The 13,224-nt window shown below is 48.0% G+C and overlaps 1 protein-coding gene across 3 annotated transcripts in view; it reads right to left on the bottom strand.

Annotated features, from left to right (window-relative positions):
- HEATR9 (HEAT repeat containing 9) overlaps window positions 1–13,224 on the bottom strand; it is a 22,397-nt gene extending 9,173 nt beyond the window's left edge. Inside the window, exons 1-7 of one of the 3 annotated variants that reach the window (XM_043496418.1) lie at window positions 13,191–13,224; window positions 10,665–10,714; window positions 9,281–9,450; window positions 7,561–7,675; window positions 7,242–7,298; window positions 5,526–5,582; window positions 4,844–4,904 (exon numbers count right to left, since the gene is read on the bottom strand). In XM_043496418.1, the coding sequence (XP_043352353.1) occupies window positions 4,844–4,904; window positions 5,526–5,582; window positions 7,242–7,298; window positions 7,561–7,675; window positions 9,281–9,318 (328 nt within the window). In that variant the 5' untranslated portion in view covers window positions 9,319–9,450; window positions 10,665–10,714; window positions 13,191–13,224. Of the gene's footprint in view, window positions 1–4,843; window positions 4,905–5,525; window positions 5,583–7,241; window positions 7,299–7,560; window positions 7,676–9,280; window positions 9,451–10,664; window positions 10,715–11,062; window positions 11,448–12,634; window positions 12,852–13,190 lie in introns of those variants that run through there. The other 2 variants (XM_043496417.1, XM_043496419.1) reach the window with 2 other exon arrangements.

The raw sequence follows: 13,224 nt of genomic DNA, 5'->3' as shown, positions 1-13,224 counted from the left end.
AGGGGCAAACTCAGCAGAACAGCAGATGGCACACCGCTGATTGCTGCCCATGAGCCATCTGACACAGTAGGCTCTGGATGGCTCCTTGTGCAGGAATATTAAAAGGACTCAGGAGCAGGAAAAAGACAAGGGCCTCTCCACTATGGGCTGGGGGGTATTGTCTGTGGAGAGGGGCTTAGGCTTGAAGGCTAGAGGCAGACCAGGGAACCTGCCAGATTTTGGTGGATGCAGGCCTCTCTCATCCTCAGTCCAAGCCTGCCTGGCAGCATGGACCCCATTCCCTTGTATCACTTTTCTACAGAGATGGGCCCAACGGCAGACTGCATCCGGACCTGATCTGAACGTGATGGCTCTGGCCTTTCTCTGTAATTAAACACTAGCCACCAGACAGAGTGAACAGGCCTTCCTCAAGGCTGGCCCCTTTCACCATTCCCTCCTATCATGGGCCCAGTCTGCGTCAGGGGGAACCCTAGTCAGATGAGTCCCCTGCATGACCCCCTCGGGGATCTCCTCAAGGAGAAAAGCCATCATCCTGCACATTTCTTCCACACATACAGACTCCCCCCGCCCCTTCTGTGTTCTCCCTGCATCCCTCCTTCCTTGCCCCCATCCATTCTATCCTTCCCTGTGTTCCTCCACCCCTCTCCCATGCCCTGTCACCAGCTGGCCAGTTTCTACACACAGGTATTCCCCTCTGTGCTCCTGATAAGCAAGGAGTGAAAAGCAGCACGTCTTGCCCTGTCCTGGCTCGCTAAGGGCAGGAAGGGAGCAGGCCTGCTTCAAGCCCAACACTGACTCCCAGGTTATAGTCTCCGAACCAGATCTGATCCCACAGAGCCATCCTGTGGTAAGGATGCATCAAGCTCACTTCCCGGGCCCTGCTCTGATATGCGTCTCTGCAGGCAGCACAGCCTCTCTCCCTGTGACACAGTAATGGAGAAATCCTCCCGTTCAGTCCCACAGAGCTACAAATGCTCCAGCCATAGGAGGGTGGGAGGGCAGGGGCTGTGACACAGGCAGACAGGACTCACATTCCAGAGTGAATAAGAGTATCTGCACCCTCCCCTCCCAACCTCCTGCAGAAGTTTTCCTAACCCACTCCAGGGGCTTTTCTCTCACCCGCTGACATCCTGCTCTCCGGCTTCCCCCGGTTACTCTGCTACAGACCCTGCCCCATGCCCCTTTGTATCGCAGACCTCCCAAATCCTAGTCCACAGCTCTCCTCACTCCCCCTAACAGGTACCACAGCATTCACACGCCCCATCCCTAGACCTGCCTATTCATGTCTCCTGGAACAGACCTCTGGGAGCCACAGACTGATACAATATCAAGGATTCTACATGCATATAATGTAATTTAGTTAGCCCAAGAAACGTTCCTGAGGTACCTAAACCTGGTCCAGAGATAAGGGCTCTGGTCTCAGAGATAAGGGCTCACTAGATGGAGAATATGTAGAGAGAAAGTGTAAGACATGTCATGTTCTTTGGGGATGGCTAGTCACAACCAGCTTTTCTTTGCTTCTTGAGAATTTTGTGGCAGATCCCTGATCCACAAAGACAAAACACATGCCATTGTCCCAAATTCACATGTATATACCCCTATGCTTAATAAATACTACTTAATACTTACTGTGATGGGGCAAGGCCAGATAGCTATCGAAAAGTAGTGGGAGATAGCTATATTAGCTCCAGGCTAAACAAATCCCTGGTACCAGGTTAAGTGAAATGGAAGCTGCTCCAGGTCAATTAAGACACCTGGGGCCAATTAAGAACTTTCCAGAAGGCAGGGAGAAGGCTAGGTTGATTGGGAAACCTGAAGCCAATCAGGGCTGGCTGAAACTAGTTAAAAGCCTCCCAGTCAGTCAGGTGGGTGTGCATGTCAGGAGCTGTGGGAGGAAGTTGTGCTGTTGGAAAGGCTGAGTAGTACACACCATATCAGGCACAAGGAAAGAGGCCCTGAGATAAGGGTGAAGTGGAGCTTGAGGAAGTGAGGGCTGCTGTGGGGGAAGTAGCCCAGGGAATTGTATATGTCATGTTTCTAAAAGGTCAGCTACCATAGCTGATACTATTAGGGTCCCTGGGCTGGAGCCCGGAGTAGAGGGTGGGCCTGGGCTCCCTTCCCATCTTTGCCCCCTATTTAATCACTGAGACTGGGAGACAACAGAGACTGTGCAAGGAAGGATAACTTCTCCTCCCCTCCCTCGCTGGCTTATGATGAAAATGGCTCAGTAGACTGTGACCCTTGTCTCTAGAGAAAGAAGGGTTACATGGAGGGTTACAGTGAGCCTCTGAGGCTAGCAAAATCCGCCAGGAAACATGGGACCCATGGAGACGAGAGATCGGATAGCCCGAGTTACGCCCATTGTATGGGAAGTACTGGAAGCTGCTCCAGGTCAATTAAGACACCTGGGGCCAATTAAGAACTTTCCAGAAGGCAGGGAGAAGGCTAGGTTGATTGGGACACCTGAAGCCAATCAGGGCTGGCTGAAACTAGTTAAAAGCCTCCCAGTCAGTCAGGTGGGTGTGCATGTCAGGAGCTGTGGGAGGAAGTTGCGCTGTTGGAGAGGCTTAGTAGTACACACCATATCAGGCACAAGGAAGGAAGCCCTGAGGTAAAGGTGAAGTGGAGCTTGAGGAAGTGAGGGCTGCTGTGGGGGAAGTAGCCCAGGGAATTGTACATGTCATGTTTCTAAAACGTCAGCTACCATAGCTGATACTATTAGGGTCCCTGGGCTGAAGCCCGGAGTAGAGGGTGGGCCCGGGCTCCCCTCTCCCCCACCTTTGCCCCCTGTTTAATCACTGAGACTGGGAGACTATGTAAGGAAGGATAACTTCTCCTCCCCTCCCTCGCTGGCTTATGATGAAAATGGCTCAGTAGACTGTGACCCTTGTCTCTAGAGAAAGAAGGGTTACGTGGAGGGTTACAGTGAGCCTCTGAGTCTAGCGAAATCCACCAGGAAATGCGGGATCCACAGAGGCAAGGACAGAGCTTTGTCACATTACATAGTTGTTGTCATCTTCAAAGCACTGTATGGGCAATAACTAGTTAACAGGCACAACACCTCTGGGAGGGAAATGTTATCCCCATTTTACAGTTTGGAAAAATGAGTCCAAGAATGATTTGTACAAAATCATACAAGGAGTTGATGATGGGATTTAAAAGGGTTCCTGGCTCTTGCCCTTGTGTTTAGGCAACTGTACCATTCTACCCCACGTATTACAAAGAAACTCGTCTCTCCAGACTGAAGGGTGAAATCAGAGTTCAATTATAAGGCTAATTTTTACCCCCACTTCTCTAAACTCGGGGAGGGAAAGCACTGTTGGCTGAAAAATGTGGATGATCGGAGATAGGGTGGAGTAAAACTTTGTCCATGAATGCCAAGTAATTTAATGAAATGATATTCAAGTTACAACTAGATGAAAGTTAGTCTCTGCACAATTGCATGAATATCTCATGGTTCTTCAGCCCTTTAACTTCCTAACAGCAACGTTTACACACAGCAGTTGTAGATCTCATTTCAATAACAGTTCAGACTCGTATTCCCTAGTGAAAAAGGCTGTTCAGAAATCTTGACTAAAACAGTGGTATGATATAGGAAAGGCTGGGTAAGAAGGATCAATAATACAAATGTTTTGTGTTGTTCTATGGATACAGGGATGGAGCCGCAGTTGGTGTGAATCAGCTCCACTGGAGAGAGGCCGATTTCCACCTCCTGTATTCTCAACGCTGTAACAGGAAGATATTAGTTACACAACAGTATTCGGTACCAGACTGTTCTTTATGTGATGTCTACTTAATCTGATAATTAAAATGTTACCATTCTGCAGTTAGAAGAAGTGTGTGTGCAACAGACCTTGAAGGGTATTTTTCTGGAGCTTGGTGCCAGGCATCTGTAGTTGCTATAGAGATATTAGTGTTGTGTGTATGGAAACAAGTCTTGTTAAAAAGTTTCTCCCTGGAACTCAGAGGCTGGAGTACTGTACTGTGTTTTTAGTGGCTACATTTTAGGGGTCAGTGTAGAATTAGAATGTTCACGTCTAGATGTGTGTCAGTGCTTGTATGAACTATGTGGGCTTTAGGGACCATAATAACACTAACGTGTCTATAATAAAACATAGCTCAAACGTATGGTTATAGTATGGCATCACTCCAGAGTAGAGTTAAGGTTGGGTGCCTTACCTGTGCATGTCTTTTACGTGTAACCATGACTCTGAATTTCCTGCATTTGTAATGCTTGGTTGCACAATAAGTACCAGTTACATTCCTATAATATTTTGTATCTTTAATTTACTGACACAGCCTTAACTCCATTTTAACGTAGTTTGTTTTTATCTTGGAATTGCCGTAAGTTTTCATTTCCAGACCTTTGCAATAGGTAAGTGTTGCTGATTGGATTTAAGCAAACATTTCTTGGTGTTCATGATTTCTGACATGTATATTACTTACTGTAACAACCTTAATTTTAAGTTACCTACGTTTTTTGGCTGGGCGCATTGGCCCTGTACTGTCTAGTGCTGTGCTCTGCAAGACACTTCACTGACATCACGCACGCAGCTTCATTAGCATGCACAGCAAGTTAAGAGGGCTGCATTCCTTTGCATAGTTACATGTATGGATTACAGCCATTGAGTATTACACTGGACAGCTTGAGACTGTGAAGACTGATGCTGTCAGAGGGAATGAAAGAGCAGGCAGATCTTCCTCTCGCTGTAGAGGGATCTCTTTATGCCCAGTAGGTGCCAACAGGCCAATACCCCAGCATCTACTCACTTTCCCTGATCCCTGGGTCAGAGAGCTCGGAGCTGCTGCTTTGACAAGAAAAGTGACTAAAAGAATCACTCACCAAATAAAACCAGGGTCCTAGTTACTTCATATCGCACAGGCTGACTCCTGCATACCTGGAGCTAGAAAAAACAGATCCCCTCAGCAGGCCGGACAAAAGCCACTTAGCACCACACTTCCTATCGCTGCAATTCTAATCTTTTACACAAGTTTTCTATATTAATTTGGGCATCAATAACGCAACGACTGAATCTCTCCCCACCCTAATAAATCTAGTCTGCGTGCCCTAAGGTCTGCTGTCTCCCTTTCCCTGATAAATCACTCTCCCATGTCCTGAACTCTGGACTAATCTAGTCACAAGAGTGCAGCCCATGCACCAGCCTGGGGGATCCAGCGCCAGCTCAAGGATGCTGTGTAATAAGCAATGCAGGCTGAGCCATCTTCCTCCCCTCGGCCCTGAGTTTCAGATCATCTCCTGCACAGCGCGCCTCCCCTTCCCACACCAGCTATGTCAATCCCATGACTTTGCAGTGCCACGAGTCTGTTCCTCCGACTCAGACCCGCATTATGAACTGGGCAGCAGAGCGCATGCGTTTGGCACTTTAGCCATAAGTCTGCTCTCAGGAAGAGGAAAAGGTCAGGCCCACTTCTTGGTAATGCAGCGACAGCGGGAGGCACTAAAGCTGAAGTCATTATTAAAAACACATTATAAAGAGAATGAACGTCCTACGGGTTATACCTACAGTGTTGCGAAGTGCAGACAGCACAAACTCATCAGTGATCCTAAGGCAGCCCAGGGCCTAAAGAGACAAATAGCAGAGAAATAAATCTTCAGGTCAGAGCAATCATTAGAGATGTCTGACCCAACTCCCAGTGACGCTCAGCCCAGCCCAGTGTAAAATCAGAGACGACAGACAGTACGACAGCGGCCTTGAGTTGAGCACACAGCAGACTGCAGTGCAGGTCTCTCACGAGGCCCAGGGGCTGGGAAGTCCTGGCAGTCATCATGGCCTAGAAAGAAGCCTTGGGAGTGGGGTAACATTCATCAGTTACCAGGACCTTGGAGAATGCTTCCGGGGTACGTCTGCATGGCAATAAAAGACCCACGACATGGCTGCAGCTGGCCCAGGTCTGCTGACTGCGGCTCACGGGGCCCAGGTTGCGGGGTTAAAAATAGCAGTGTAGACATTTGACATCACAAGGTTAGGGGGGTGGGGGGGAAGAGTGTCTCAGAGCCTGGTCTCCAGCCCAAGCCTGAACATCTACACCGCAATTTTTAGCCCTGCAGCCCAAGCCCTGAGAGCCCCAGACGATTGACCTGGGCTCTGAGACTCGGGCGGTGGGTGTTTTATTGCAGTGTGGATGCTCCCCAGGTAACTGCTGTGAGTTACTGCAGCTAAGCCACAATAAGACGAGTGTAGGAGGGATTCTGAGCATGTAAATAATATTGTTAGTGGGGATAACGATACTTCCCAGCCTCGTGTGGGGTAAGAGAGGTTATTTAATGATTATGAAGGGCTGCCTTCTATGAATTGACGATTGACACATTGTTCAATTTGAGTCCTCCAGCCTGTCTTTGTGCCTGAGATTTCCCCTGCTGGGGGAATTGGGGGGGAACCTAGCAATTGCCAGCTCCTGCTGGGTGAATGATCTTAAATGCTACTTGTAGGGCCATCAGAGGGATTCTCCCTGTCTCAGTGCCACCTGTGCTGGTTAACTTCATTACAATGCAACCTGATCTATATTAATGGCACAAAGAAAGAACCCTGGGAATTCCAGGGCTCTATTCCGCGCTGATAAGGCTGCAGCTGGAGTATTGCATCCAGTTCTGGGCACCACCTTTCAGGAAAGATGTGGCCAAATCAGAGAAAGTCCAGAGAAGAGCAACAACAATGATTAAAGGTCTAGAAAACATGACCTCTGAGGGATGATTGAAAAAAGTGGTTTAGTCTGGAGAAGAGACGACTGAGGGAGGCCATGAAAACAGTTTTCAAGTACATAAAAGGTTGTTACAAGGAGGAAGGAGGTAAATTGTTCTCGTTAGCCTCTGAGGATAGGACAAGAAGCAATAGGCTTATATTGCAGCAAGGGAGGTTTAGGTTGGACATTAGGAAAAACCTCCTAATTGTCAGAGTGGTTATGCACTGGAATAAATTGCCTAGGGAGGTTGTGGAATCTCTATCATTGGAGATTTTTAAGAGCAAGTCACACAAACACCTGTCAGGGATGGTCTAGAGATAATATTTAGTCCTGCCATGAGTGCAGGGGACTGGCCTAGAAGAACTCTTCAGATATCTTCCAGTCCTACACTTCTCTGATTCTTCCTCCCCCTCTCACTGCCTGGAGACTTGTGATTTGCTCCAACCATGGCTTCTATAGGACTCAGCTGGAGTGGTTTACTAAACACAACTGAGGTTAGTTACATCCTAGACAGTGAGGAACTAAGTTCTGTACGTCACCTGAGCAGCGTAGATTTGCTCTTGTTCCACAGAAGAAGCCAAGCTCTCTGTGAGCTCCTGTGGGCACACAAAGGCAAGAGAGCTCTGATGTGTTGATGGATTCACAGCCCTCCTGCGAATGTTAGCTACATGCTGCAAAACCTCTCATCCCTTCTTTGTGGAGTATCTGTACCCCCGGTGCAACATGGTCATTCGCACCGCCAAGTACTAGTGGTGACTGGTAAGGAGAGGAAGGAAGGTCTGGTGGCTAAGACACAGGACTGGGATAGGGAGACCTGGCTGGCATCCCTTTTGTAAGGCATGATTTTTAGCTCCTGACCTTTATCCTTTCCAACTGCAGCATCTTGATCCTAGGATCTGTGTCCTTCCATTTAATCTTCGCTGGGTATAAACTGTGGATGGACTTTAGCAACTTTGGGAGGACGAAGTCAGGCCTGGCCACAGAGAAGAGGAGAAATCGCAGGTTATTTCTCTGCTGAATTTCAAGCATATGTAACACCTGTTGTGTTTCATACCTGGCTTATGGAGTCATGGTATCTGGAGGATCCATGCAGCAGAAATCCATACCTGTCCTGGGTGCGGAGCTCCTAATTACATCCCATCTGACACATCTGTGATCTTGGGATGGGATTAATGAATTGTATTAGAGCAGTGACTGGAGGCTAAGATCAAGCCTCCACTGTGCTAGGTGCTGTACATTCACATAATGATGAAAAAAGAAAAGGAGTACTGTGGCACCTTAGAGACTAACAAATTTATTTGAGCATAAGCTGTAGCTCATGAAAGCTTATGCTCAAATAAATTTGTTAGTCTCTAAGGTGCCACAAGTACTCCTTTTCTTTTTGCGAAGACAGACTAACACGGCTGCTACTCTGAAACCTGTCATAATGATGAAAGGTATCATCCCTGCCCAAAGGTAAATAACTGAGACAGAAAAATCAAGTCTTATTCCTCCCTCCTGTCTGTAGAATGGGAGAGCGTCTCCCACCGACATAGCTACTGCTGCTGTTGAGGGTAGTTTAATTAAGTTGATGGGAGAGCTCTCTCCTGTTGGCATAGAGCGGCTACACAAGAGATCTTACAGTGACACAGCTGCATCGGTACAGCTGTGCCTCTGTAAGCGCTCTAGTGTAGACATGGCCTAAAATAGGGGGCACATTTGACCGGACAAGTTCCCATTAACATCTGTTCCATTGCCAGAAGAGCCTTGGGATCTTTAAACCCCACAGAGACGTTGGCTTCACATCAGATCCAACAGCCACAGCACTCTGGATCCCCTTAATGTCAGGCTGGAGCAGGGGTTGAGTATTGACTCCGAAGAAAGAATGCTACCTACCAAGTTCTCTCACAGCACACGACAAACCAGTACCCAGGACGGCTCCAGCTGGTGAGGCACAAAGAACCCTGGGATACACCCCCAGGAATGCTAGTGGCAAACTTGTGTGGGCATGGGTGTATGGGGTTTGGAGGGTGTGTGGCTCAGTCAGCAACGTGAATTTTGGGAGGCAAGCTTGGCTAACACACCCCTGCCAGGCAGAATGTAGGCACACACTGCAGTGTAGATACACCCTAAGTCACTAACTGAAGTGAGCTGTAGCTCACGAAAGCTTATGCTCTAATAAATTTGTTAGTCTCTAAGGTGCCACAAGTACTCCTTTTCTTTTTGCGAATACAGACTAACACGGCTGCTACTCTGAAACTATCATATCCTGTGGTTCACAGCAGTTCCCTAGCACTGGTTCTCAACCTTTTTGATACCAGGGGCTGGCTTGTTGCCTTCCTAAACTGGGTGAGGGAGAGCTCAGGGACTGGCGCCCGGACATTGAGAAACCCTGCCCTAGAGGTCTCCTCTCTAAGTACAGCCCCAGCCTAACTCTTCTCAGCTTGCGAGATCACATGGTAGTGACTGAAGAACACTGGAACCGCAAGAGGAAGTTAGACAGGCAGAATGTAACTGCTCAGGCTGGAATGGGTCCAGAGCACAGGTCAGATAGACTGAGCTCTGCTGGAAAGTTAAAACCTGCCATTGTGTCTCTTACTTTTTCTTCTCCATCATTGACTTCTTCCTTTGGGCCATAATCTGGTATGCAGATCGCTGCCTCAGGCTAGCCAACCCAGGCTGCGCCACTATGGAAGGCTGGTTAAAGCCATGCTGGAGGGGACTTTTCCTCCACACGGATGGGGGAAGTGGGAGAATTTCACAAGGAGTCTGAGGAAGGAGAGAATGTTGTTTAATAAACCCCCCAACCGATCTCATCACGAGGATGACGAGTTACATGAAAATGCCCAGTTGAGTCATAGGAACAAAGCAAACAGCCCCAGTTTTCTGAAACGTATTTCACAGGCTGGTGCAATATTTCTGCATCTGTGACTGTGGACTGAGGCTTCTAATACTAAGCGCTTTTATAAATTTCTTCCGCCTGAGGCTCTAAGAGCAATTTACAGACAATAACTAATTCTAACTCTTTCAATACCCTCGGGAGGGAAAATATTGTGTTCATTTTATGATGCCCTCTGCCCGGAATGCCATCTGGGATCCTCTGGGCCTCTCAGCTTCATTCTCTTCCTTTAAATCCCTCATCAGGACTCGCTTTTTGAGTCAGCTTTTCCACACTGATCTCAAACATGGTGGCGTGCACTCCTGCCTGCTGGTCAGAGTTCGCTCCCTTAAAATTATAAGTTTACATAGATATACAGAGGGCTGAGTTCCATTGACTTCCAGTGGGACGACACCTCTTCCCACTCACTGAGAATTTGCCTTATTGTACCTACAAATTCTATATACCAACCACAGATATATATTTTAAAAGACATTACTAGGATGTAAATGTAACAGGTGCTCCATTCCCATGATGAAGAGCTGAATGTAAATCACTACACAGATACCAAATCCTGCCTCATGATCTTTTACCATCATAGTCTTTGTCCTTCTCACCTGCCTCGCCCTGCACACCCCTTCTGTTTGTCCTCCCTTGCTGTGTTAAGTTTACCCAAATTGTAAGCTTCTCAGGGTAAAAATATCTCTTTTCTCCATCGGTGACGCACTGGACACTTGTGATGCTTTAGAAATAATACCAGGTTTTAGGTACAGGTAAACTGAGGCACAGAGCAGCTAAATAACGTGTTCACAGTCACTCAGCAAGTCAATGGAAAGGGCAGGAATGGAACTCAGGAGACCAGTCAGTCCCTCTGATCGAACAAGTATGCGCGCATGGTGTTATCACTGCATGGATGAAAACAAGACTCACTGGTACACTATTCTTTTCTCCGTATTTTGCTCCAGCCCCCACCAGGAGGGAAGCCTGAGAACTCTTCCTGTGGGTAGGGAAGGAACTTTAGGAAGAGACCCATGACTGAGGCCAATTCCCTTCTCTGCAATCATGAGATCTGAGCAGGCACCAAGAGCAGCAACAAGGACCATACCTGGTGGCAGGAGGGCTTTAATACCCTGAACTCCAGCTCCTTCTTGCCAGCTGAAAAAAGGAAAAATATTAAATTACCAGGATAGTGGCTGGATGTTGGGCTCCAGTCAAGACCTAGCCCTCCGTCAAGACTTATCACATGACTTCCTGGTCCTCAAGTCCTTACCTGCTCCAGCCTAATGTAGCTAATCCCCATAGTAAGCGACAAAAGTATACAATACATGAAGTAGCAAATACACTTGTGCTAAGACCACACTGGTTCTCCCCATCCCTGGCAGAGCCCAGCCCTGAGAATTTACTCCTTATCTTTGTTTAGTATCTATACAGGGGAAATCCAGCACCACGTCACAGAACAACCCTGGGTCTCATCCATGCTCTTTTCCCAACAATGTAATTCACCTGTTGTCTCTTCTCGCTCAATCATGGGGCTGCAGGACACCATTCCTAAGCTACTGGAGCCTTGAAGCCTCTTTAAGGGCATCTTTATATCCCCCATTTCTGAGCCTCCCTGGGAGCCTCAAAGCAGCTCCAGAGAAGTCCCTGCCATTGATCTAGTGAGCCATAGGCTTATGCTGTGCGAGAGGCAACTGATGGACAGAAATGCAGTGACGGGACCCCATAATGCTGCTGGGGATTCGCTTCTCGGCAAGATTCCCTGGAGATGGCTTTAGGATGATGTCATAAGAAGTGGTTACGATGACATCATTACATTCCTCCACCTCCTTAGTCTCCAGCAGGGTCTCTTCCAGGCACTATGCAAGCAAAAGATATTTGCAAGTAATAGCAGATATGAGAGAGAGAGAGAGCGAGCGCAAATCCTAAGTAACTAGGGGTTGAGGAGCAGCCAAAGCAAGAGGAGGGAGACATGGTAGCTACCAGGATTTTGATACTCATTATATGGGATGTGTTCTCACAGCTCCCATTGTCATTTGCCAATATGGGGGCGGGAGGGGGGTACAATGGTATCTATAGAAATATAGACTATAGAATATAGAAATGTAGAGGCATCACTGTCTAGGAATGACACATGGGACTGTAAACGCCTGAATTCTAACCTCTTGGGCAAGACGCTGCACCTCTCTGCAACTCAGTTTGTGTGTGTGTAAAAGGGGAATAATGGGCCATGAAAAGCGAGTTCTAACACAGCTGGACAGCATTTCTCTGTTTGTAGTGCAACAACTTTGAAAAGCCAAATCTGATAGATTCCAAAATGTCAGGGAACGTGGTAGGCCTCAGTGGGGACAAGCCTATTGATCTGAATGCAAATCAGAGCCCTAGAAAAGCCTGATTCACAGGCAAATCAGGGCCCCCAGACAGCTTGGTTCTGCAGGCAGAGGAATCTCTGGTGCCCCCTGCTGCTGCCTATATATTCAGAGGCAGCAGTTTAACGTGTAGCTTGGGGAGATTATCTGTTGCCTGAACTCTGTAACAGAAATAAGGGAGCCTTACGAGGAGGATTTGTAGCCTTTTTAGACCTATTTTGCACTTGCTTTGCACTGTGCAAATTACTGCATTAGGGGCAGGGCAGCAGAGGATCAGCCTCCCTGTCTGTAACAAAGCCAGCTTCTCATGTGTGCTTTCACCAGCCCCTTCACTGCACTCCCTCACAATAGGAGACAGCAGCCTCCCTGGCCCTAATCAGAATACTCTTTGGCCCTCTCCTGACTCGGCTTCCCTCCAGGTCAGAACCCAGTGTGTGCCCTCCAAGGGGCTAATTGAGGGTGATGAGTCCCCAGCCTACAGCTCCGGCTCTAAAGAAAAGCAGAGTATGGATACAGTATGGAGGAAAGCACACGGTGAAGTTGGATAAACAAGAACAGACCTAACATGGGATCTGATCCAGTTCCCACTGAAGTCAGGGGTGGGGGAAAGCTACAGGTGACTTCAGTAGACCCAGATACGGGCTGTAGAAACACCCTTAAGACTGCCCCCAACCTGTGTCACAGAATATTACTTAAGAAACCTGAACACCTTAGATAAGAGCGACTCCTCTTTGGGGCTCCCAGCTGCAAGCTCTTGTATGGGGTCGTGAGCCTCACGTCCCAGGCTGCGTTGCAAACCCCCTGGACGGCTCTCTGCATTCATCCAAGCTCTCTCCTGGTCCCAGGGAAGAGGGTTCTTTGTTTGCCCAGCAAACCAGCTGGGCTCCTGAGATGACTGGTTACATTACATCACCTCTCCCAGAGCTGCTCACTCTGACCTGTGCTTTACCATCCTCTACCTCCCCTTGAAATAGCTCCTTCCAAAGGGGTTCTCTTAACTGCACTCTTCCTCCCACCAGGGGTGGGCAGTTTCCCTTTTTCCCCCTCCCTGCCTGGCTTCTAGGGTTTTAACAACCCTACCATAACACCTTTGAGACTGGCTTTTGTTTGACATAATTATTCTCAAACCAAGCTTGTCTGGGCTTGTCTCCATACATTAGCCTTGGAGACAGCCTGCTGCTGTAGGATACCAGAGAAGCATAACCATAAATCAGCAAGTATGTGTAAGCAGGAGAACAGGTCTGTCAGCATAATGAAAGCAGTACCCTAGAGCAATGATCCACCCCAGTAATTCTCACA

This window comes from Dermochelys coriacea, chromosome 14, assembly GCF_009764565.3.
Source record: "Dermochelys coriacea isolate rDerCor1 chromosome 14, rDerCor1.pri.v4, whole genome shotgun sequence".
In the NCBI taxonomy this organism is placed as follows: Eukaryota; Metazoa; Chordata; order Testudines; family Dermochelyidae; genus Dermochelys; species Dermochelys coriacea.
This window is presented reverse-complemented; position numbering and strand designations above follow the sequence as displayed.